At 44.1% G+C, this 25,981-nt stretch overlaps 1 protein-coding gene across 20 annotated transcripts in view; it reads left to right on the forward strand.

The window, feature by feature from the left end:
* MICAL3 (microtubule associated monooxygenase, calponin and LIM domain containing 3) overlaps nt 1-25,981 on the forward strand; it is a 756,715-nt gene that overhangs the window by 716,812 nt on the left and 13,922 nt on the right. For 17 of the 20 annotated variants that reach the window (XM_029599822.1, XM_029599821.1, XM_029599825.1 and 14 more), the window contains one exon: nt 14,518-14,583. The exons of the other annotated variants lie outside the window; for them this stretch is intronic. In XM_029599822.1, the coding sequence (XP_029455682.1) occupies nt 14,518-14,583 (66 nt within the window). The remainder of the gene's footprint in view (nt 1-14,517; nt 14,584-25,981) is intronic. 20 annotated transcript variants of the gene reach the window in all.

The raw sequence follows: 25,981 nt of genomic DNA on the forward strand, positions 1-25,981 counted from the left end.
GTTTAGCAGATTACAAACTTTAGAAACTAAACTCCACAACTTATTTGCTCGATCACAATAGTGTTCAAAAATAGACTTGCCTACCCCTAGCACAGAAGTGGGAACCTGAGAGGAGACAAAGTCACACCAGAGCATGTGTTAGAAAGTCCATAGGGCTTAAGTTATATTTGTCAGTCAATGCAGCTGATGACTAATTTACCCTGGGATAAAAGATGTTCAATATGTGTAATGCCATGTAACTTACATGATTCAAAAGCTCCAGCTGGCAAGCAGATTGGAAAAGTCACGTTATGAAAAAGATGGGTAAAATAAAAATACCTCCCTGTACCAACCAGCTTATGTTTCCATTGGGCCCATATTCATAAAGTAATAAATAATGTAAAAGGAAAATGCGCCAGTGGATATCACATGGATTTGGGTTGCCACAGGAGTGCAGCAAGGGGCATAAGTTCCACCATTGATTGCTCAATGGTAACACATTTCGTTCTAGAAAAATCTATCACAAATCTATCACAGCTCAAAGTTGAGAAGCTCCAAAGTACTAGTGTAGATTGGGAACTCCCAACCCATCACGCACCCTTGGTTGAAACATCACCAACCTAGATAATCTCAGAGGGAGGGGGGGGGGGGCCAGAGTCTCCAAATAAAATCAACACCTTTTCTGCCAAAAAGATGAAAGGGCGACAGTTAAATGAATTGGTAAGGTAATAAAAAAAATACAAAAATTGCAATAGAATATTCATTTTAATGATGGCTATCTGACCCAACCAAGAAAATATATCCCTATGCCATTTCTCTGAATCCCTAGTGATATCTTTCTATAGAGGCTCATAATTCAGGGAATACAAGTCTGTAACACAGAAGCTAATACGGACCCCCAGATATATTTGATAGCTGTTTTGGCCCACTTAAATGGAAAGTGCAGTTGCAAGGATCAAACCTCAAAAGCTGACAAATTAACATTCAAAATTTCGGATTTATTAAAGTTTACTTTAAAAACTGAAACTGCACTAAATTTTCTCAATTCATCTACTATACCAATTAACGATTCACTAGGATTAGACAGAGTAAACATAATGTCATCAGTGAATAAAGATAATTTGTATTGTAAATCCCCCACCTGCACCCCGCTAGTCTGTGAAGATAAACTCACTTTAGTAGCAAAAGGTTCCAAGAATAAGGCAAATATCAATGGGCAAAGCAGGCAACCCTGCCTAGTTCCTCTCCCCACCTGAACATATTCCCCATAACCTACATTGACTTTCACACATGCCATTGGAGCATCATAAAGTTTTCCAAGCCATCACAAAAAGAAAGGCCCAAAACACATCTTTTCCAACATCTTGAATAAAAATGTCCACTGCATCATCTTGAATACTTTTTTAGCATTGATAGATAGCAACAGGGAAGGAACATGCTCTCTATTGACCCACCATATAACATCAAGAATCTTGCAGACATTGTCGGCAGCCGTATGATTTGGTATGAACCCCACTTGATCCGTATGAACCAAGTTGGAGATAACGGTATTTAGCCTTTTTGGCTAGCACCCTGGCCAATATCTTGAGATCCAAATTAATTAACGATATTGGTTTAGAGCAGTGGTTTTCAACAAGTGTGTCGGGATTCACGAGTGTGTCGTGAGGTCACACAAGGTGTGTCACAGATCCTGCAGAAGGCTGCTCTTTCCTCATCAATCTGGACAAGAGTTGACTGATTTATCTTTTATTGGGTACGAAAGGAAGCTGCTCTTGCTTCCTTCTCCTTTTCCTGGTCCACTGGGAGCTTATTCCCTTCTCTTTCACGTAGAGCAGAGCGAGATATCACCAACTCCTGTTCATTGCGCACGGCAGGACCCAACTTTATCTTCCTCTGCCTGGCCTGGCAGTGAGGCTGCTGATGCTCTCTTCACCCATGAGTCATGGACATGAAGCAGGAGCATGAGGGAGAGAGGTGCATGCTCTATAGGTCCATTGCTGACTTCTGCGGCTACTGCCTCATCTTCTTCCTTTCCTCAGTGCTTCTTGCTCTCATCTGTTGCTGGTAAAGCAGGAGGAAGACTCTGGATTGGATTGAAGGCTTATGCTGGTTGGAAGCCAGGAGGACAGGGAAATGTGCTAGGCAGGAAGGCCTTGAGAGATAGGCAGTCAGGAGTCTGCTGGGTAGGAAGGGATGGGGGAAAGTTGCTTGGGGTTGCTAGGTAGGCAGAGGTGAAGGAAGGAGTAGCTGGGGGCTGCTGGGCAGGGAGGAGAGATGGAAGTGGAGGGAGAGATGGAGATGTGGGGCCTGCTAGGTTGGGAGAGAATGGAGGTCAGGGGATGCTGAGCAGGAAGGGGTGGGAAAGAGGTGGTCAGAGATATGCTGGGTAGGGAAGGGGAGAGGGAAGGGCAGGGAGAGTTGAGCAGGGGAGAAAGGCGGCACAAGGAAGAGGATGCAGGGGTGGGGGTGTCAGAAATTTTGGATAAGGATATGAGCATGTGAAGGGATGATTGAGTAGTTGGGAGAAGTGAGAAGTGATGGGGACATGGAGGGGAGTGATGGGGTACAAGAGCCATACTATGTCAGTTTTGAGAATATGCATTTCTTCTATTTTTGAACATTACTTAGTGTAGGAGGAAATATATTTCTGTTTCTAGTTCTCCAGTTTTGCACTGCATGCAGAAGGTCTTAATGTTTCCATTCCAGTTTTTGTTTCCGCATTTGTAATTTGTGTTATTTTATTCTATATTAGGTGAAGGTAGGTTATATCTGTATTCTGTATGTGTGTGACTAAGATGAGGTAATTTACTAGCATGTAGATATTTATATTAGTCTTATTTGTTGTATTTTCTCAATATGATATTGCACTGGTGGTGAACTGCTGCCTTTTCATGGGTAGGGCTATTGCTGTTTCATTTCTTGGAGCTAGTGCTGCTTTGGTATGGCAGTTTTGATAAACGTAAACAGAGTGGGGTTTGTTTGTATTATTTTACAATGCACCTGGTAGTAGAGGGAGTTTGTGATGCTGTTATGAAGATGACACCAGAATCAAAATATCTTTTTTTTTTATGGTGAGTTGTACAGGGAAATGTCTTAGTTCTGCTCTGCACTCATTGTTAGGAAGTGGGAGATTCCTGTGGATGCAGAGCATATGTTTATATTTAGTCCCATGATGGTCATGTATTCAATGTGTCACACATGTGAGCATCATCTCTCAGGTGTGTCCTGATAGAAAAAAGGTTGAGAACCACTGGTCTAGAGGATCCACATCAAGATGGGTCTCAGCCAGATTTTGCTGTTACAGAGATGCCTGCTACATTAGAATTATTGGGAAAAGAACTACCTTTTCTAATATAATTAAACAGGTCCGTTAATGGGGCCACCAATATATGAGAGAACTTCTTGTACTAGCCACTAGAGAAGCCATCAAGACCCGGTGACTTACCAGATTTAAGTATTTTAATGACCTGGAGCTGATGGAGCTATCCAAAAATAATTGTTGTGAGGGTAAGTGTGGGTAGAGATACAGGCACTAAATAATGATCAATTGCATGGTCATTAATACATCTCTTGTGTATAGAGAGGCGTAAAACTGAGAAAAGCACTGCCTAACTTCAGTGGTCAAGGTAAGCATCATCCCTTGTAGATTCTTAATTTTAGCTCTAGAACCTTGTACATACAGCACTTTTAATCTCTGGGCTAAACATTGGTCTTATTACCCTCTTCAAAATATGCATGTTTAGTGATTTTGAGATGATGAGCTATGAGATCATCGTCCAAAGAGTGAAGCTCAGACCTTGCTATTTTTAGTTGCTGGAAGATCGCCTTAGATTGAATCAACATGTGCAAATGAGACAAACTCGTAATTTTGCCTAATAAATAATTCCATTGCTTCTCCCGCTCCCTCTTGCAGTAGGTAGCCCATATGCTCTTGTAATGCCCTACAAAATGCCTCATCTTTCAATAGGCTGTCATTTAGGCGCCAATACCTCTGACCATTGTCAGCATCTTGAAGGAGGATATCGACAGGGGCATGGTCAGACCAAGTGATATTGCCAATGTTAGCACAAACTACCCTATTTTGCAAGAATTTGTCAACCATTTGTGTAGAGTATGGAGGCAAGGAACACACTTGAGGCAGCTTTCATCGCAGGCAGGAAGAGAAGGCGAAAAGGGCTGAGCCCTCACGAGGCTCTTCCTTTTATTGTACATTTGGCTACTTTCCCATAGCAACAGACGAGTCCCTACACTATTGGTTTTGGCTCAGGGGGTGTGCACGGATCATTTCATTGGCTGCTGAAATCTATACCTCCTGACTTTGTCCTGCCTCTGACTAGGGAACACCCAGCCCCTCCCCCAGGAATTCAGGGCTAAGCACAAGCCAGAGAAATACATGATGTCAGGTATCCTTTCCTAGGCAGAGAGGCTTAAGCACAAGTGATGCTTTTATTCAGGCAAAGTTCAGGGAGAAGGGAAGTTAAGTGTTTAAACCCTGAAATGGCTTGCTGGCAAGCGCATATTTCCCACACATTTGTGCCATTTAGTGAGAATTGGAGGCAGAAGGGAAAAGTCCACCGGTTGCATATGTTCTCTGCCCACAGTGTAGTGGTCACTTCCTTAAGCTCATACTGCTTACGGAGTGTAGATGAGGCCAAATCATGGCCCTCCCACTGCCAATCAGCCTTCTTCTGTGCCACGTCATAAAGTCACGCTTTCAAAGCATAACTGTGCAAACAAAACATTATGTCTCTGGCACGATTATCCAATTTGCCGCCCAGAGCACGATGTGCCCGCTCAATAATGATATCCATGGGAATAGGATCAATTGATGACGCAGCCATCTTCAGCTGCAAGTAGCAGCTCACAAATTTTTACTGCCACGGTCTTCGAGTCAGAGTACTCTGGTAGTTCTGGAACTCCCCGAATGCGTAAATTGTAATGCCTAGACTGATTGTCGAGATCTTCTAGTTTGTCCACAAGAAAGGCTTGTTCAAGTTGCAAGACTTTTTGTTGCTCAGATAAGGATTTAAGAGAATCAGTCTGGCTATCAAGACCAAGTATCCAGTTCATCTACCCGCACCCCGAGCGCGGCCATATCCTCTTTCGCACTTCGGAAATTGAGGCCAAGAGATCCAGTCATTGCTGCTTCATGTCGGCCCACAATTCCACGAACCAACTGAGCAGCTCATCTCTCAAGGATAAGTCTAAAGAGCCCGATCCACTAGCCATAGTAAACGGCTCACTTTCCTTGTCTTGATTGTCGGGACCAGTCTCGGCCAGTCCACCATCTTCCCCACCAGGATCAGAGGCATGTTTAGTATAGGAAAACTGTCACAAGTCTGCAGTTTTCCATTTTGTAACCATCGAGATATATATAGAAAGCTATTTATGTACTCGGATGACCAAAAACACTGATGGCCAGGCTAGATGATGGATTCAGCAAGGCTTCCATTCCAAGCCGGTAATGTCAACTATCCATCCGCGTGTTTATTTTTTTTAGCGTGCAGCAAAAGCAAGGGCCTCCATATTATGTAATAAGGGGATGGCATGCAAATGAGATATGCACAAAAAACCCTGCGGTTTTTGCATAAGCCCCGAATCAGACAGCTGCAGGAAAAACATGCACTAAATTATAGGCGCTAATAGAAATGTTTCAGAGTTCATTTTAAACCTAGAACATGGGCAAGTGATGAAAGAAAACAAAAGATGAAGTAAATGTGGTACATTGTTTAGAAATAAAACTCCACCCCAAAGGTAACTTCTTTATTTTGGGTTCTTTCAAGATCAGGGCACACATTGTACATCTTCCACATGGTTCCTTATATGTTGTTGGTGGAGGTAAAGGCAAATATGCAATCAGAACTATACAGTTAGCATGACTTACTACTCTGAGGTATATGCACTCAGATATGCAATAGAGTTGGCATGACTTATGTATCTCAGACACGCACTTAAACTTAACTCCTGCCCTGACCCAGAAGCTAAAAAATCGTCATTAAAAAAACCCACGTTAACCTTTTTCCCTGCCAGCATGGCTCTCTGCATTGCCCGTGAATAGTTAATTGCCTCCTTTGCATACTATTTGCATGGGCTTGCACTAAACCAGCCACAGCTTTTTGTACATACTTATCCTGCGCTAAATGCATTATTTCATACACGTGTAAGATTAGTGCGGAAAAACCCATGGAAAGGTTTACTGCTGCTTATTACATCAGCCCCTATATTAGCCTTTTAAAGAAGAATTCCTTTTTTAGAAGAGTGGCGGATGCATGGAACTACTTCCCACTGGAGAAGAAAAATATTGGGATTTAAGAAGTAATAAAGTACAGAGTGGTGTTTATTCTAAGTGGTGGAAAAGCAAGGGTGAGAGGGTCGGCGGTACTGCAGCAGACATAGAAAATAGGAGGACTATATAAGCCTGGTAATCTTTACCATAAGTTTCTGTGAGTCACTTTGGGGTAGATTTTCAAAGGGTTACGTGCGTAACCCCCGAAAACCTACCCCAAACCACCCCTGCACGCGCCGAGCCTATTTTGCATAGGATCAGCGGCGCACACAAGCCCCGGGACGCGTGTAAGTCCTGGGGGTCGTGTCAGGGAGGTGTGTTGCGGCAGGGCGTCATCGGGGGCATTCCGGGGACGTGGCCGCGGCCTCCGGACCAGCCCCCAGACCGGAACTTGGCGCACGGGCAGCCGGCCTGCGCGCGCGAGTTACACCTTCCTCGAGCAGGCGTAACTTTGGGAATAAAAGTAGGGCGGGTGTAGATAGGGCTGGGGGGGTGGGTTAGGTAGGGGAAGGGATTGGAAAGTGGGGGGAGGCGGAGGGAACGGGCAGTGTGCAAAGGGCTCGGCGCGCGCAAGGTGCACAAATGTGCACCCCCTTGCGCGCACCGACCCCGGATTTTATAAGCTACGCGCGTATCTTATAAAATCCGGCATACTTTTGTTTGCACCTGTTGAGCGAACAAAAGTACGCGCTCGCGCTTTTTTATAAAATGTACTCCTTTGTGTTTAAGTGAAATTGAAAAACCCAGTTACACTTACTTTTTACTGGGGAGATTAAGGAAAAGGTTATTTTTAGAAAGCATGTGCACTGATTTTTGTATATCTATGCCAGAGATAGAAATGTGAATAAAATACCAGTTTTGTATTTGATTTTAAGTAAAACAAATGCGGAAAAATACATGAATTTTTAGTAAAAGAAAACAAGTACGGAGTGCATCTGGTAACACTGCTCTAAGTGCAATGTTGATTCTCCCGCCTCCTGTGGCTGATTGGTTCTCCGGAGAAGAAGAGTGAATTACGTATGTATACGTATGTATACGTATTCATACTGCTGGGATTAGAGGTGTTTTGGATATGTTTATACTAGCCTCAGATCATAAGACACAAATTATTTCTGTTATCATTGCCTTATTTATAACTTATGGTCTAACATTCACTTGCTCATTGGTGATGTTTACTGTTCAAAATGTATTGTCAAGTAATGGAGAATTTAAAAGCAGCCAGTTAGCTGCATTGGTAAAAATTCCACAAAAGGAAGAAACATTTGGGAGGGAGAGGATACATAATAAACACTCAGGCACAAAACAAACACTGCTATGAAAAAGTGGCCAGATAACCATACTGCTGAACCCCCACCCCCCCACCCCACCCCCAGTCAAAGACCATAAGAAAAAAAAAATCCTTTCCAAATGAAAGTCGCAAGTTGTACAGAATTGGCCTCAGAAAAACTGAAATACATAGTTCTGCTTTTAGAAAGAAGATATGTATGTGATCAAAATGTTACTGCAAGTTTATAGATAAGTATTGTCCCTTTAGTAGACAGCTTGTTTTTCTGACAAAACTTATATTAGTCAGGAATTGATATGTTGCTTACTGTTTTAAGGACTTCAGTTGGGGTCCGCAGCACGAGATCTATCCCCTTTTCATAGCACAATATTTTACAGCCCATGATCAGAAGCTTGAAGTATCTCCTTGGAGAACCTGTTGTGCATCATGATACAGTTCAAGCATTTTAAGTTTAGTGCTTTTTCACTGCTTCAACAGCTTTTTCTTTTTCTTTTCAGCTGTACTAAATTTGCATTTTTATTTCAGTCTTTTTGTACAGTAAAAAAAAAAAATCCACACCATATAAAACTGCAGAGAAATAGTACTTTGAAATCATGTATTTTTAGGATGAAAATTGTTTTACATTGTAAATATGCTGCAGGATTCACAAGCAGGCTGATGCAATACTTGTGCGCTCGGGCTAGCTTACAAGTAAACACGCGATTGGACGCACGTTTTGGATGCACTAAACTAATGCCCAATGCAATAAAGGGATTAGTGTTTCCAAAAAAGCATGCAGATGAGGCTATTAGCTATTACCTCTCCCATGCAGAAAATTGCTGTTCAGCTAACGCACCCTTTTTAACACGGTAAATTTAATGCCAGCCCTGGAGCTAGCATTAAGTCAGACTGCGAGTCTAGGGCGGGTTAGCCAAGTAGCGATTTTCTGCTTCCTCTGCAAAAGGGCAGTGCTCGGCTGAATTCCTCTTACTAAAAGAAGAGCAGCAGGGGGCAGTGGAGCAATGGCCACTACATCCCTGGAAAAGGCCCTAAGGCAGATGTGTAAAAATAGGTTTGAAACAAGTGTTTTTAAAAAAAAAAAAAAAAAAAGGAACCAAAACAGACAGACTTTTCCTCAAGTACCAGAGATTGTCTTGATATCATTTCAGCATAAAGGCAAGCAGAAGTTAGCCAAGCTGAGGCAGCTTTAAAAGCAAATCTGCAGGAAGCTAATGCTCACCCTCGAGGCCATTGACCACTGGGCTGTGGAAGTCCTGAGAACTCTTGAGCACCATGGAAGCCCTAAGCTTACAGGGGTTTTGGGCCTGGGGCAGCCATGGCGTATCATAAGGCCATCGGGTGCTGTGGGCATTGATCTCGAATGCCTAGAGCCGCCCTACAGTGCCAAGGGTGATGAGATCATGGGGTATCGGACGCCCATTGGGGCTTCAAGCACCAACAGTGCTACCGAGTACCGAAGTTGCTATTAAGGCTGTCGTCAGCCATAGGCACTGGCATGGATCTCATCAAGCCCACAGCATCACACCCTCGGGTGCATAGCTGAGCTGAGGGGAATCATTGAGGATGCCAGATGTCATCAGTTCCTTTGGTCAACGATGCGATGTGTCAGTGCTGCGGGGCACCCATGGCATGTTGGTGCCACAGCACTTCCACCTTCAGGCACTGTGGGCGTCATCGGTACCACTGGACCATAGACACCTTCAGGCACCAGTCTCCATTGGTGCCGCCGACCCTCGGACATTTTCAGCCTGAGATGTTTGCGAGTCATCTGCACATTTGGGAGCCGGGTACACAATGGGTACCCGCCACCTGGCTATTGATGGCTGCAGACACCTGAGGTACCATCAATGGCGCTGCATGCCATCAAGCATGCTAGGTGCCTGTAGCACAGTCAAGGGCCGTCAGAGCCCTGGGCATGGTGTCTGTGTCATAGATGCGATCTGAACCTTGTGAGAACCAGGGGTGCAATTGCCACATGGTCGTATGTCGCGGGGCACCACCACAGTTACCATGGGATTCCCTTCCACCATTATGCAACGGAATGGGTAGTGAGCCATTCATGATCCCATTTCAAGGACTATCAGCCTCTTGGAGCATTATCACCTACAGTGGATACCATGGGGGCAACGTTGCCCACCACCAGGGTCAACCATAGTCAGAACCCCAGTGGTACTGGGGATGCCATCATCACACTGTACATGCTGCTTCCATTATGAGTGCATCCTCCAAGTGCCTCAGGTGCTGACAGGTGGCATTCTTTCTGTTGCTGCCCTGTACAGCCATGCCACAGATAGCAGAACCATCATTGTATTATCCCAGTATCATGTCCCTCATCTGTTTCGCACCTTAGAGTGCAATGGGACACTAGCAAGGAGGGTGCCATTGCACACTTTTGGATTGCTTTTTAGCAGTGCACAGCCACCGACTCTTAACAGCTGGTGGCTCAGTCCTGCTGTGCCATGGGATTCTACCCACAAGGGTAACAATGGGGTGCAGATGTGCACCATCTGCAGGATGGGGTACTGTCGCATCGATATTGGCTATCACGCTTTTAAAAGCAGAGTGCACTATTCTTCCAGTTGCCCTCTAGTGTAGATACAACAGGTTGTGCACTGCTGCCACAAAACTGACCTAAGACTGCATTCCTGGTTGAACCACTAAGTGCTTGGATACCAGGAGGGTATCGTCTGGAGTTTTTCCCTCCCAGAGCAGAGGGGTATGTCTTTTGAACCCTCCCATGTTAGCTTACTTTGAATTCCCTCGAGCGTGGGAAGCCTCTGCGGTGCCATCCCTTCCAGTCCATTGCCGAACTGGAGCCTCAATTCTTTTAATTTCTTGCAGGCCAGGACGGAACAGCAGTCGTTGAACTGTTCTTGCTGGTCCATGGATTACTGTGGTGGCCTATCCCACTTGACTGGGTGATCATCTGTGACCAATTTGGTCACTTATAAACCTCAGCAATCAGCATCAGTAACCTTTGGAGAGTAGGAAGGTTTTTCAGGATTGGGAGGCCCCGTTTCCACTTGCTTTCCTGTCCTTTCAGAAAAGGGAGATAGGACTGAGTTTCCAGAGGTGACCTTTATGAGTTCCCCTTTGGATGTCGGATTGTCCACCCCTACAAGGGGTGGCCTTTGTTCTCCATTTCCTGCAAAAAGGATTTCACTACCTCTGCCTGGTGGTCACTTTCTGTACCTTCCGGGATCCGAGAGCAAGTCAGGCATTAGCACCTTTTCTAGGTCATCATAAGGCGCAGCAGGTCTAATTTGCAAGGGAATTATTCTGGATTTGGTCTTCCCGTCATCCCTGGGGTCTCGCCTTCAGGACAACTCCCCAGTGAAGATTAGGGGTTTCTCCCATGCGGGAATCATCTTTTTGATACCTGCTGAGCATAATATGCATTTTTTGTGGATAACCGCTCTTGCCAGTCATTCTCACAAGTGAAACCCTATCAGTGAGGAGGGTTCTGATCCATTTGCATCTCAGTTGACAGGTATGCCTTTCAACCTCTCACAATATCCATGGCTGCATATGTTAGTGGATGTAGGACCTTGCAACAGAGATGCTACACTTTTTTGTTTTGGTGGCTTGCGAACTATACTTCCCCTTTTAGGGATAATTCCTGTCTGCGGGCAGGAAGGTCCTGATTCATGCAGCTGTTGTTTCACTTACTGGACAACATGATTCTTTGGGGAATTATGGCCTTGGGTATTGACACCTAAGCTTTGCCTAGGTACCCTTTGGGTTGCCAGATCAGTAAAGAAATCCTGTTTCTATAGGGGATTGCACTTGCAGCATCCCTGCTTTCTGTCTCTTGATGGAGAATTTATGGATTTCTTCCCTAGTTGGTTCGCTCTCAGTTTCGGCTGTTTCTATCATGCTGAGGGGTCTATCTCGGAGAGTAACTCCCTACTGGAATCAGAAGTGAGTTGTTTGGTTGGGGTTGATAAATATAGCCTAGCGACTTTTTCTTATCCCTGCAATCCCAGGGTCTGCCTCCTTGTGTACTTACGACTTCCAGTCAGGATGTCGGGTGTGGGAGGGGAGAAAAAAGCTAGGGCATTCGTGGTATCTTAGTGTATACCTACAGGGAACGGTATACCACCTTTTCCCCTGGGTTTTTTTTTTCCCAAGTTTTGGCTGGTACTGCCTTTAGCTTTTCATACTTCACTGGGTTAACCAAAGTGCCTTCTTGCTCACCTGAGCTATCCTGTGGACAGGATAGTAAGGGCTACCCTTGACAAGGTGGAGCATGGGTGAGTTTCAGGCTAGCTTAACTCCCAACTTGGGGGTTTTGGGGTTAGCGATCCTGTTTTAGAGATTGCTTTTCATCCCCTGACAATCTTGACGTCTGTCCTGGGTGGTCAGATCTGTCTGGTATTTTGGCAGATGAGTTCTGCCACAGACCTGGCCATTGTTGCTACAACTTCTTCCAAGTGTTGATTGGGCTTTTCTGCCCATTGTGCCTATCAGCTAGTCATTGGGCATGCTTCTACAAATGCATTCTGTCCTTCAGATGCTTTTCTTTCTGGAAGGCTTTCTGGCCCCAGTTGGTTTTTCCATTGTCTTGTGACACCAAAGCAAACTGTGCAGTCTTTGTCCAAGAGTTCTTCTCTTGGTTGATTTTCTAGGCCTTTTCCTATATGCAGGAGGATCCAAAACCCTAACTGTACTAGTCCCATTAGGCAAAGTATGCTCCTTGCTTGGCTTTGCATCACGACTCTGCCTAGTGTTTGGGTAATTGCCAGGTTCTTGTGGCCTGGTTTGGCCTCTGTTGGAAACAGGAGGCTGGGCTTGATAGACCCTTGGTCTGACCCAGCATGGCAATTTCTTATGTTCTTATGCTCTTAAGGCACCTCTGCTGTGCATCGTGGTATTTTTCTCAGTCTGTTCTATGGTTTTCTTTTGTAGAACCCAAATCTTTTCCCACCTAGACATGTTTTTTGGGTTAGCTGCCTCTCAGGCAAATAGGAGAAAGGTGGTACTTTCAGTACTGTGAGGTTCCCTGCTTTGTCCTGCATGGGCAGCCTATAGCTTTGTAATCTCCCGTTTGTGAGGACTGCCATCCTGCTTGTCCTCGGAGAAAGCAGAGTAGCTTACCTGTAACGTGTTCTCAGAGGACAGCAGGATGTCAGTCCCCATGAAATCTACTCGCTTCCCTGGGAGTTGGTTTCTCCATGTATTAGCTATATCATGGACTAAGGGATTCTGCCTAGGGGGGAGCAGGGTGATAACTACCAGCTGCACATGCTCAGTAGGACATGTTTGAATGCTCTAGAATCTTTGAGATCAAAGTTCCAGGCTGGGCTCCATCCGATGATGTCACCCATATTTGAGGTCTGACATCCTGCTGTCCTTTGAGAACACCAGTTACAGGTAAGCAACTCTGCATTACATCTAGAACCATTCTTCTTTAATATTGATTCCTGAAACCTTCTTGGCAATGTTTCCTATTTCTTTTTGCAGTGCTAAAGGGATTTCCTTTCGCTATTTTTGTTAGTCACAAGGCACTCGATTTTTGTCTCTTTTTCTCCTACTATTGTTCTGTGATGCTCCCTGGTGAAGCTGAGGCTCTTTCAATTACTAACCTAAAAAAAAAAAGCAATCATGAGAAAAAAAATCGGGCATAGCAAGATTCACAAAGTAAATATACTGTATGCCAAAAGTAAGCTCAGATGCAAGGAAGATACTTTGAAATGCAGACTTTTACTTTATCCAAGACAAAATGAACTTGAGGATAATAGCTGACAGTAAAGACATCCTGCCTGACAAAGTCTTTTCTTGCTAGTTGAGGTTCTCCTGGTTACATTTAGTAAGATGAAGGAAATGGGATTTTTTTCATATCTCTGTTTGACCTTGACAGGTCCTACAAGTTGGATAAGGCTTATTTTTGTTTGTACAAACCGTTCCTAAAATTGTCCATATTTCAGAACTTCTAATTAGTTTCTTTAGTCTGAGTTTTCCCACCTGATGTCTTTGTGTACTTTTGTTGTTTCCTTCTAAAGATAATTGGATCCAAAGACTTTCTTTCCTTAACAGTGTGAATTAAGAGCATCCAGTATTATTTAAACAATTTCTGATGACCAGATGATTAACTGTGGTTAATACCATCTTTGGAAAAAATTATTGCTATTGTAAATTAAAATGTATTTTAATGATAGGGTTTCATTTAAAACATTGTTAAAAGGAGTATAAACATTTTGATCAATTATGTTTATGAAATATGTGTAGGAAGTTAATACCCTGTGTTCTAAGCAATTCAGTTGCATTGAATTATTGAAAGATTTTATTTAACTTATAATTAAAAATACACCTTTTCATTCAGGACTAATTTTTTAAAGAATATATTTTGTGTGTATGCTCTTTTGGTAATGGTAGGAATGTTTAATCGGAACATTGTCTTCCTTAAGAATATTTTAATGTATTGCCCCAGATCCTACTGCACAAGTTTGTCATAGATACTGTTCAAGGTTTTTGTATTTATTTCTTAAGTTTATTTAAATTTGAGCTGTGAATTAACTGGCAGTTTATGTCGCACTACTGTCCAAATGTATCTGTTTTCCCCACACATTCTTTCCTAAGGCCCTTCAACTCAGACTTTCTGAAATCTTTCCCGGGGCTCAAATGCATACAGTCTTGTCCATGCCTCTGGGTTCCGATATTTTGACACACATGATTCTGCCTCATCTGACATATATGTTCACTTAGACTTAAATTCCACAATTCCCACAATGCCTCAGTCTGTTCTTGTCTTGTTTCTATACCAAAGATGGCCTCAATAAGATGGATATTCTTCCTTGTTTCTACTTTTCCATTTCTTGTTTTGTTTTTTTCCTTTTCTTTCTTTCTTCTTGTTGTTTCCTTCTCACTCTTATATGCTTTTGTCCTCTGCTTGTCTTTTTCTTTCACCCCCAACTCTTCCTCTCCATTTTCCCCCTCCCTCCTTCCCTTCATTTTGATCCCTTTGAAGTTGAGTCCAATGCTGGGACACCACGTCGTAGACCTATCTCCTTCTGCCCTTGCTGTACCCATGAAGGTAATGTAACCTCAAGCAAGCCTTCCCCACTGCCGTTGGGCTGTCATAGCAACAATGTTGTGGGCTATTGACAAAAGAAAGTCCTCCAAGTCCCAAATGCTGCTGCTATCTTTCCTTTCCTGAAACTCAGCATCCTTGTTAACAAGATTACATGAAATGTGTAAGAATTTGTGGTGATTTTTAAAAGGTACAGTATCCTTTTTCCAGCTGAAAGTTGGGTGGGTGAAATATAGGGTCAAGGGGCATTACTCTGTAGTAACAGGGTCCATAGCTCATTTTTGTGCCTTTGGTCTGAATATTTAAAGGGGAAATATTTTTGCACAGCACTTGATTTTATTTGTACATTAAAGGAATACTGTGTCTTTGTAAAGACCCAATTGTAAAACATTGTTAGGCATAAAAATAATCATGATGCTTGTTTTGTTGAGTGCATATTGAATTTGACCAGAGAGGATTGCCATTGCAGAGGCATGGGGTCAAAGGTGGAATGTAAGCACATTTAACCAAGCTAACCACTTGTTCTGTGTTTCATAGCTCTCTCGGCTGGTTTTTTTTTTCCCACCCTTTCCCCTCCCAGATTCTTCTGCTTGTTGGCTGTAGCTCTTTGCATAGATCACTGACAGCTTTGATTTAATTTTTTTTTTCTTTTTGTTTTGGTTATTTCTGTTTTTTGCATTTTATATGAAAAAAAATCTCACCCCAATGGCTGGAAAGCTGAAACCTTCCAGTACTTCATGGCTACACTGCACTAAAAATTTTGCATGTTTTAAGAAATCTCATCTCTCATCTGGCACATTTTGCAGAGATGCTCAGAAACCCAATACATGAAAGGAAAGTTTGGAACTAGTACAGTAGAAGAGACTCCTGCAAGGGCCAAATGTAGACATCTTAGTTTAGGGATTACTGAATGTAATTCACTGTTGGTTCCTCTTCCTCTCTCTCTTAGTACTACTGCTTGCCCAGGTCTGCATGCAGAAGTCACGATTTGTTCATGTATTAGACCCTCTTTAAAGATTATCTTGAAAGAAATTTAGAAGCCAGGAATATACATGATACTTTTGTCAAGTAGCTGAGAGTGTGTTTAAAATAAATTATATAGGTGCAATGAGCAATATTGCATGATAGATATCTTCTGTTGCTTAAGCAAAAGGACTGTTAAATTTAGTGACTTTATCTGCTTAAGCCAAAGTAATTTGACGTCTCTTATAGCTTAAAGTTTATCCCTCGTGGCACCTATCTATTATTATATGAAAATACTTTATAAAATTAATTTTAACACCTGTATCAGAGCTATTGGGGAAACACTGCCCCACTTTGAACATTGGAGTGCTATAAATAGTTTCCCTGTGTAAGCCGGCACAATACACAAACTAGGAGGTGAGGTATAGCAGTTATTGAGCAGTTTGGATCCCCTGGATTTATTCAGGTATGATAGTACCAAAGTCTAATATTTTTTTGCTAGTGTAAATACATTAGCAGGCCGATTTTCAAAGGGCTTAGGCTCTTAACTTTGGGAGTTAGGATACTAAATTGGCCATTTTGAAATTTTACTAGGGCTGAGTTTCTAAAATTAGGTTACCATTTTCACAAGGCTCCCACGTTTAGGATCCTAAATAAAAGTGCCTGGCTTTGAGGACAGAGTTTGGGCAGGGAAGCAAAGTCAAGGTCTTAGCACTGATTTTCAGCACTAGGCACATAACTTAGGGTCCTGAATCTAGGAAAACGAATAGCAGTCCTAAATTTAGGGGCTTAAGATTCAGGTCCCTAAATTTATGTGAATTTTCAGCTGAAGGGGCCCGTAATTTCAGATGATTATAGGTGCCTAACTTAGGGGCATAAATGTAGAAACTCAGCTTTATTTTGATTATCACCCTCTACATCTTTTATTTTGCTAATATTTCTAGAAGGCTCTTAATGTGGATTTTCTACATATTTTTTTAAGTCAACAGAATGTGAAGACATGCATATGAGTTTCCATTCATAATGTTTTTGTAAGACTACCAGACATTTTCCAGATAGAAGCATACAATTAATGTAGCTTAATAAAATGATTACAGATGATACATTTTCACTCGAAACTGTGGAATTAAGGTTCAGCAAACAAGCTGTAGGTGATACCTTTTTATTGGACTAACTTAATACATCTATGAATATCTTTCAAGAGTTTATCCTCTCTTAATCAGGTTAGTGAAGAAAGAGTACAGTTGCACATCTTAGGAGGAGAGTTGATAGATGTGATAAGACAGTAAAACTTTACAGTTGACAGAATCTATATCTGATTATTTATAAAATGTATAATTTGCCTATCAAATGTTCTTAGGCGATGTACAGTAAAATATACATAATAGTACAAATTAACTCAAAAATTAAAACAATAAAATGAAACCATAGAAAACATAAAAATGCCATATAAATCATGTCCACATCATACTGGTAATAAAATCTGTAAAAGTTTGCAACCCAACAACAAACCCTTTTTCAGAGGAAGTGAAGGAAAGGTGTGGACACATTTCTGTGGGACAGTCCTTTAATAAGCCAGATAAGAGGTAGGGACACCCAAGTCTCTTCTGGGACTGAGCAGTAGGAAATGGACTTTTGGGACTTGGCAGATAGTTCCAGATGACCCAGATGGATTAGTGTCAGAGTCAGGATGCTGGGCTCGATGGAAGAGAAAAAGACAACCATGTAAGGATACCACAGTTCAAGTTGAATCAGTATATAGCACAGGTCCCTACAGCTGCCCATATGGGAAAAACATTCAAAATAAAAGGCTCACACTTATGCTAATCTAGGAATGTTATGTACATAGATACAATGCAAAAATAATGTAAAAAAGGATGCTACATAGTAAAACAAGCCAAAAGTGAAGGACAAGAATCAATATTCATAGACAACATAGAACATTACAGAGAATGGCAGCTCAGTAAGTGAACATTTCTCAAAAAAGTTGTTCCTTAAACCTTACAGTTAAGGTACTTAAAGGAAGCCTTAGGAATACACAAGAATGGAAAACATTTGAAATTAGAATGATCAAACACTTTGAAAAAAAAACACAAAAAGACTTAATAAGGATATTAGATTTCTCCTAGGACAAGCAGAATGGTAGGCCTCACACATGGGTAACATCATTGGATGAGGCCCGGCACAGAAAACTTAAGTCAAAGTTTCTGGAATTTTGACTAGGCACACTGAGCATGCCCTAGTCCATGCAGGGTCCCTCTTCAGTCTTGCTTTTTCCGCTGAGCTATCGCATCATGGTTGCTGAGCTCATGTAAAATTTAAGAGCATAAGAAATTTCCCTACTGGACCAGACCATGTGTTTATCAAGCCCCGCATCCTGTTTCTAGCAGTGGCCAATCCAGGCTTACAAGTACCTGGTAAGTACCCAAACACTAAGTAGATCCCATGCTACTGATGCCAGTAATAGCAGTGGCTATTCCCTAAGTCAGCATGATTTATAGCAGATAATGGACTTCTCCGCCAAGAACTTATCCAAACATTTTTAAATCCCAGCTACACTAACTGCACTAACCACATCCTCTGGCAACAAATTCCAGAGCTTAATTGTGCGTTGAGTGAAAAAGAATGGTCTCCGATTAGTTTTAAATGTGCTACTTGCTGACTTCATGGAGTACCTCCTAGTCCTTCTATTATCCGAAAGAGTAAATAACCGATTCACATTTACCCATTCTAGACCTCTCATGATTTTAAAGACCTCCATCATATTGCCCCTCAGCCGTCTCTTCTTCAAGCTGAACAGCCCTAACCTCTTTAGCCTTTCCTCATAGGGGATTTGTTCCATCCCCTTTATCATTTTGGTTTCCCTTCTCTGTACCTTCTCCATCGCAACTATATCTTTTTTGAGATGTGGCAACCAGAATTGTATACAGTATTCAAGGTGCGGCCTCACCATGGAGTGATACAGAGGGCATTATGACATTTTCTGTTTTATTCACCATTCCCTTTCTAATAATTCTTAACATTCTGTTTGCTTTTTTGACTGCTGCAGCACACTGAGCTGATGGTTTCAATGTATGATCCACCTTGATGCCTGGATCTCTTTCCTGGGTGATAGCTCCTAATATAGAACCTAACATTGTGTAACTGCATCATGGGTTATTTTTCCCTATATGCATCACCTTGCACTTGTCCATATTAAATTTTCATCTGCCATTTGGATGCCCAATCTTCCAGTCTCTAAGTCCTCCTGCAATTTAGCACAGTCCACTTGTGATTTAACTACTCTGAATAATTTTGTATCTGCAAATTTGATTACCTTACTCGTCATATTCCTTTCCAGATCATTTATAAATATATTGAAAAGCACCAGTCCAAGTACAGATCCCTGAGGCACTCCACTGTTTACCCTTTTCCACTGAGAAAATTGACCATTTAATCCTACTGTCTGTTTCCTGTCTTTTAACCAGTTTGTAATCCAGAAAAGAACACTTCCACTTATCCCATGGCATTTTACTTTTCTTAGAAGCCTCTCATGAGGGACTTTGTCAAACGCCTTCTGAAAATCCAAATACACTACATTTACTGGTACAACTTTATGTGCATGTTTATTAACCCCTTCAAAAAAAATGAAGTAGATTTGTGAGGCAAGAATTCCCTTGGGTAAATCCATGCGGACTGTGTTCCATTAAAGCATGTCTTTCTATATGCTCTGTGATTTTGATCTTTAGAATAGTTTCCACTATTTTTCCCGGCACGGAAGTCAGGCTCACTGGTCTATAGTTTCCTGGAATTCCCTTGGTGCCCTTTTTAAATATTGGGATTACATTGGCCACACTCCAGTCTTCAGGTACAATGGATGATTTTAAAGATAGGTTATACATTTTAACTAATAGATCTGAAATTTCATTTTTTAGTTCCTTCAGAATCCTGGGGTGTATACTATCCGGTCCAGGTGATTTGCTACTCTTTAGTTTGTCAGTCTGACCTACACATCTTCCAGGTTCACAGTGATTTGGTTCAGTTCATCTGACTGATCACCCTTGAAAACCATCTCTGGAACCGGTATCTCCACAACATCCTCATTAGTAAACACAGAAACAAAGAATTCATTTGATCTTTCTGCAATGGCCTTATCTTCCCTAAGAGTCCCTTTAACCTCTCGGTTATCTAATGGTCCATCTGACTCCCTCACGTGTTTCTTGCTTCGGATATATTTTAAAAAGTTTTTATTATGAGTTTTTGCCTCTATGGCCAACTTCATTTCAAATTCTTTCTTAGCCTGCCTTATCAATGTTTTACACTTAACTTGACAATGTTTATGCTTTTCCTATTTTCTTCTGATGGATCCTTCTTCCAATTTTGAAGGATGTTTTATTGGCTAAGATAGCCTCTTTCACCTTACCTTTTAACTATGCTGGTAATCATTTCGCCGCCTTTTCCACCTTTCTTAATGCGTGGGATACATCTGGATTGCGCTTCTAAGAGTGTATTTTTAAACAATGTCCATGCCTGTTGTACATGTTTAACCTTTTGCAGCTGCACCTTTCAGTTTCTTTCCTAGCTATTTTCCTCATTTTATCAAAATTTCACTTTTGAAAATTTATAGTGTTAGAGTGGTAGATTTACATATTGTCCCTTTTCCAGTCATTAGTTCAGTTTTGATCATGTCATGATTACTATTGCCAGTAATGTTTTGGAAAATTTTCACCGATTTTTTTTTTTTTTTTTTGGTGTCCATTGCTTGTTTTTCCAATCGCAGGTCCCTCTCTGTTCCCTCTCGCTTTCAGTCGGTAAGTTTTCTTTCGATTCGGAGCCCATCAGCATCGGTCACCCACCGCCTTTGCTGTCGTTTTTTGCCCCTTCAGTTTGTCTCATCATGAACTCGTCAGGTTTTCATCGGTGCCCTCAGTGCCCGAGGACCATGTCCATCACAGACATGAGGTATGCATCCTCTGCCTGGGGGAATCGCACGATGTTCGGGAGTGCCGTATGTGCGACCAGTTGACCCCTAAAGGATGTCGTGCTTGCCTCGACAAGATGAAGAAGCTCTTTGGGGTGAGGAAGTCTAAGACATCTACTTTGGCATCAGTGGCATTGATACTGAAGGACCACGGAGACGCACCGATGGACACCGAGCCATCAAAATCACCAGGGAAAGACCGTGCCAAGCACCGAGTGAAGCCAAGGAAGCATCAGTACCAGTCGCCCTCGATGTATGGTGCCAGGCTCTGGTAGGCGCCAGCTCTTGCCGCAATGCCCCCGAAGTGACCCCGCGATGAGGAGTGCCTATCCTCCATCGATGCCAAGGGTCCAAGGTGGTTTCCACCGGTCCAGGTTGTCCGTTGCTGATCCACTTCGAGGTTCTGAGGAAGATCTGGCCACCCCTCCTACCTCCCGGTCCGTTTTGGAAGAGGAATTGGAGCGCAGAGTCCAATTGACAATTGACTGGGCACTGCAGGGTATCGAGCCGTGGCACCAACGGCATCGGTGCCCAGGCTCTCACTGCTGGAACCACTGCTGGAGTGGTCTCAGTATGCTCATCGGTGTGTTACCAACCCAACTGGTGCCGGTTTCCGGGGTGCCATCGATGCCCAGCGGGGGATGCGGTGATCATCGCCAGTTCCTCCAAGGAGGAAGCCCTACCTGTGTCAGTGCTTTCACTGTGGCCTGTAGTCCCCCATCCAGCTTTGCCGGGTCTGAAACCGGTGCCATCAGTGCCTAGACCGCAGGACGAAGGCCTGAGCACCTAGGGCCCTATCTCCTGTGGGTTACAGGGAGGATGAGGCGCCTTATGAGTCGATGACGCTTCAGAATCCTCCTCAGAGGACTTGGTAGGTCTCCCCTCAGAGCCTTCTCCTCTAGAGGAGTGAAGGAAGTCTCCCCCTAAGGTCCTGACCTTCACAGGTTTTGTGCAGGCGATAACAGAAGCCATCTCGTTTCAGTTAATGACAGAGGAGAACATCCGGCACAAAACGCTGGAAATCCTCTAGTTTGTGGTGCTTCCTAAAAAGATCATGGCAGTCCCAGTGCACAAGACCTTTAAGGAGTTGCTGTTGAGGATTTGGGAGCACTCCCTCACGGTTCCTCCTGTTAACAGGAAGGTGGACAGGGTTTTACCTCATCCAACAAGCTACTGGATTTGACAAGCGCCAGCTGGCACATCAATTGGTCGTGGTCGAATCAGCTCTCAAGAAGGCCAAGCACTCTCAGACACATACCTCGGTGCCCCCAGGGAGAGAGCACAAAGCGCTGGATGCCCTTGAGAGGAAAGTCTTTCAGGGATCTATTTTTATTTGCCAGCATTGCCTCCTACCAGCTCCTCATGAGCCAATACTCTCGAAACCTCTGGAAGCAAATGCACAAGGCGGCCGAGCAGCTACCTCAACAGCAGCAAGACACCTTCCTTTCGCGAGTGCGACAGGGCCTGGAATGTGGAAAACATGAGGTACGCTCCACTTACTATGTTTTCAAGATGGCAGTGAGAGTCTCTGTAGCGGGAATCGGCACCCACAGAATGGCATGGCTGCGAGCCTCAGATCTCCAACCGGAGGGCAGGAAAGACTCGCAGATCTGCCGTGCACAAAGGAGATTCTCTTCAGAGATAGGGTGAGGGATGCGGTGGTCCAGTTGCGGGATCACCATGAAACCCTCCAACAACTCTTCTAGCACTTTAGTCCCTCTCTCCTCAGCCAGGAGGTCGGCGAGGTTCAGCCCAAGAAATTCTTTCTATCGCCAGAGGAAGTACTATCCTCCAGGCCCTCGCTCCCGTTCCCAGAAGGTGGGCTCTCATGGTCATCCCAGGCAACAGCGGGCTCCCAAGCCCCAGCCAGCACCCCTGTCAAATCCCGGGATGAAATTTTGACTGGATCGTAGGGAGCATCAGCCAGCCGCCCGTACTTGAGACACACCCCGATTGGGGCAGGCTACAGTTCTTTTTGAATCGGTAGCCCAGTATAACCTCAGACCAGTGGGTTCTGTCCATTGTCTGCCAAGGGTACCAATTGAACCTATTGGGTATCCCCCATCCCCCCCAAATTCTCCTCCTTGCCCTTTTTGGGGGTCAGTAGTGGATCAGAAGGTACTTCTTCGGGAGCTCTCTGCCCTCTTAAACAGCCCCCCACCAGGGCAAAGAGGGCAGGGATTCTACTCCCGGTACTTCATGATTTCAAAGAGGACTCCGTCCCATCCTAGACCTGAGGTTCTTGAACAAGTTTCTAAGAAAAGAAAAGTTCAAGATGGTTTCCCTGGGCACCCTGATTCCCCTCCTGGCTATGCTTCCTCTTTTTAAAGGGCATGTACATTCACAAAGAGATCTTCCCAGGTTACAGGAAGTATCTCATATTTGTGGTGGGAAAACAGCACTTCCAGTATAGAGTGTTGCCATTCAGGCTAGCATCAGCTCCATGTGTCTTTACCAAATGTCTAGCCATGGTGGGGGCGTACCTCTGCAGACTGGGAGTGCATGTTTTCCCTTATCTGGACAATTGGCTGGTCAAGAGCACTTCTCATGCAGGTAGATCGGTCCTTGCGCTTGACCATCCGGGTGCTGGAGTCACTAGGGATCGTCATCAATTACCCAAAGTCTCACCTCAGCCCGTCACCTCAATTGGAGTTTATAGGAGCCGTGCTAGACACGGCTCAAGCGAAGGCCTTCTTGCCACATGCCAGGGCATCCATAGCGGAGGTGATTCAACAGTCAGTAGGTGTCAGACCGGCACATGTTGAAGCTGCTAGGCCATATGGCCACAACCTTCCATGTCACTCCCTTGGCACATTTGCACATGCGCAGAGCCCAATGGTCCTTAAGTTCCCAATAGTGCCAGGCTACCCAGGATCTTCAGGACCATATCCGCATCAAACCATCCCTCCGGGACTCCTTGTCCTGGTGGTGCTTGCTTTCCAGCTTGGAGCAGGGAATATCTTTCCAGAATCCCCCTACCCAAATTGTCCTTACCACGGATGCGTCCACCCTGGGGTGGGGGTGCCCATATGGAGGAGCTCCACACCCAGGGTCTGTAGTCCACTCAGGAAGTACAGTGTCAGATCAACTTCCTTGAGCTCCATGATCAGGTGCACTCTATGGGCTTTCATGGATCGGATGTCCAACAAATTGTCCTGATCCAAACAGACAACCAAGTTGCCATGAGGTATGTCAACAAGCAGAGAGACACAGGGTCATACCTTCTGTGTCAAGAAGCAGTACAGATCTGGTCCTGGGTTTTGTTCCATAGGATGGTGCTCCAGGTCATATACCTGGCCGGAACTGAGAGCGGCATAGCGGACAAACTGAGTCGCACCTTCAGACCCCATGAGTGGTCACACGACCAGGGGGTAGCAAACCCGATCTTCAGCCTTTAGAGAAAACCAGATGTGGACTTGTTCACGTCCCCCTGCAACAGGAAGGTGACTCAGTTCTGCTTGCTGTACAGGTCAGACGGCAAACCAGCCTCTCTTACCTTTGTCCCCCATTGGGGCAAGGGTCTTCTGTATGCATATCCTCTGCTTCTTCTGGTCGCGAGGACTCTCCTGAACCTCTGACAGGACCGGGGGACCATGATCCTAATAGCCCACCATTGACCGAGACAGGTCTGGTTCCCACTCCTATGGGAGTTGTCCTTCCAGGAACCGATCAGTCTGGGGACTTGCCCAGATCTCATCACTCAAGATCAGGGCCGGCTAAGGCATCCCATCCTCCATGCCCTGTCGCTCACAGCCTGGATGTTGAGAGACTGATCCTGCAGCCGCTTGATCTCTCTGAAGATGTGTCTTGGGTCCTGGTAGCTTCTTGAAAGCCTTCCACTAGGAAGTCCTACGAACTAAAGTGGAGGAGGTTTTCCATATGATGTGAGCAAAAAAGCCCTAGTTCCTTTCTCCTGCTCCACACAAAATCTGCTTGATTACCTTCTGCATCTAACAGAGGCTGGCTTAAAAAACAACTCCATTAGTGTTCACCTGAGTGCTATTGGAGCATAAAACAAAGGTGGAGATGGTATACCCATCTTTGTACAGCCCATAATTGTATGCTTCATGCTGGGCCCTGCTTCAGTTGAAGCCTCCCCTAAGGCCTCCCGCTGTATCTTGGGACCTCAACATGGTGCTCACTCAGCTGATCAAAGCTCCTTTTGAGCCACTGTGCACCTGTGACCTGAAGTACCTTACCTGGAAGGTCATATTTTTGGTGGCAGTCACTTCAGTACGCAGGGTCAGCGAGTTCCAGGCATTAGTGACTTATCCACCTTATACCAAGTTTTATCATAACAGTATGGTCTTGCATATGCACCCTAAGTTCCTGCCTAAGATGGTGACGGATTTCCATCTTAACCAGACAGTCATCCTGCCAACATTCTTTCCCAGGTCCCATTCACACCAAGGCAAACAAGCACTGCACAGTTTGGATTGCAAGAGAGCCTTAACCTTCTACCTGAAGCGGACAGTAGCCCACAGACAGTCCACCCAACTTTTAATTTCTTTTGATAGGAATAGGTTGGGAGTTACCATTGCCAAACAGACACTATCCAATTGGCTAGCAGATTGCATTTCCTTCTGTTATTCCCAGGCGGGACTGCATCTTGGAGGTCATGTCAAGGCTCATTCTGTCAGAGCAATGGCAATGTCAGAGGCCCACTTTTGAGCAGTTTCCCTGAAGGAGATCTGCAAGGCTGCGACATGGAGTTCTCGCCACACATTCACATCATGCTACTGTCTGGATAGGGATGGCAGACGTGATAGTAGGTTTGGCCAGTCTGTCCTCCGTAACCTGTTTGAGGTGTAGAACCCAACTCTCCCTACCTAAGGCCCATTGTTTGGGTTCAGGCTGTCTCCCTCTCTGTTAACCAATAGCACTGTGGTTGTTGTGCCCGTTGGCACCTGTTTAGTGCTGCTTGTTCCCCTTTTTGTGTTGAGGAGCAGTCTGTAGCTAGGGATTCACCCATATGTGAGACTACCATTCTGCTTGTCCTAGGAGAAAGCAGAGTTACTTAATTGTAACAGGTGTTCTCCTAGGACAACCGGATGTTAATCCTCACAAAACCTGCCTGCCACCCCGCGGAGTTGGGTTTCTCCTATGGTTTATTATTATTTTATTTTTATCGTAATTCTATGATATGAGACTAAAGAGGGACGCCGCCTGGATTAGGACATGCTGGGTATGCTCAGTGTACCTAGTCAAACTTTGACAGAAACTTTGACATAAGGTTTCCATGCTGGGTTCCATCCAATAATGTCACCCATGTGTGAGGACTAACATCCTTGCTGTTCCCAGAAGAACACCTGTTACAGGTAAGCAACTCTGTTTTCTCATCCATTATCAGTTATAGGCCCTTTCAACTGTAAAGTTGTGCTGTCTCATCACCTCTTGTCAACTTCTCGCCCTCACCCTTCTTTCTACTGAACTATAGTAGCATATGCAGGCAGCCTAAGACCTAGATGATATTGTATT

The sequence above is a fragment of the Rhinatrema bivittatum genome, chromosome 4 (genome assembly GCF_901001135.1).
Source record: "Rhinatrema bivittatum chromosome 4, aRhiBiv1.1, whole genome shotgun sequence".
Classification (NCBI taxonomy): domain Eukaryota; kingdom Metazoa; phylum Chordata; class Amphibia; order Gymnophiona; family Rhinatrematidae; genus Rhinatrema; species Rhinatrema bivittatum.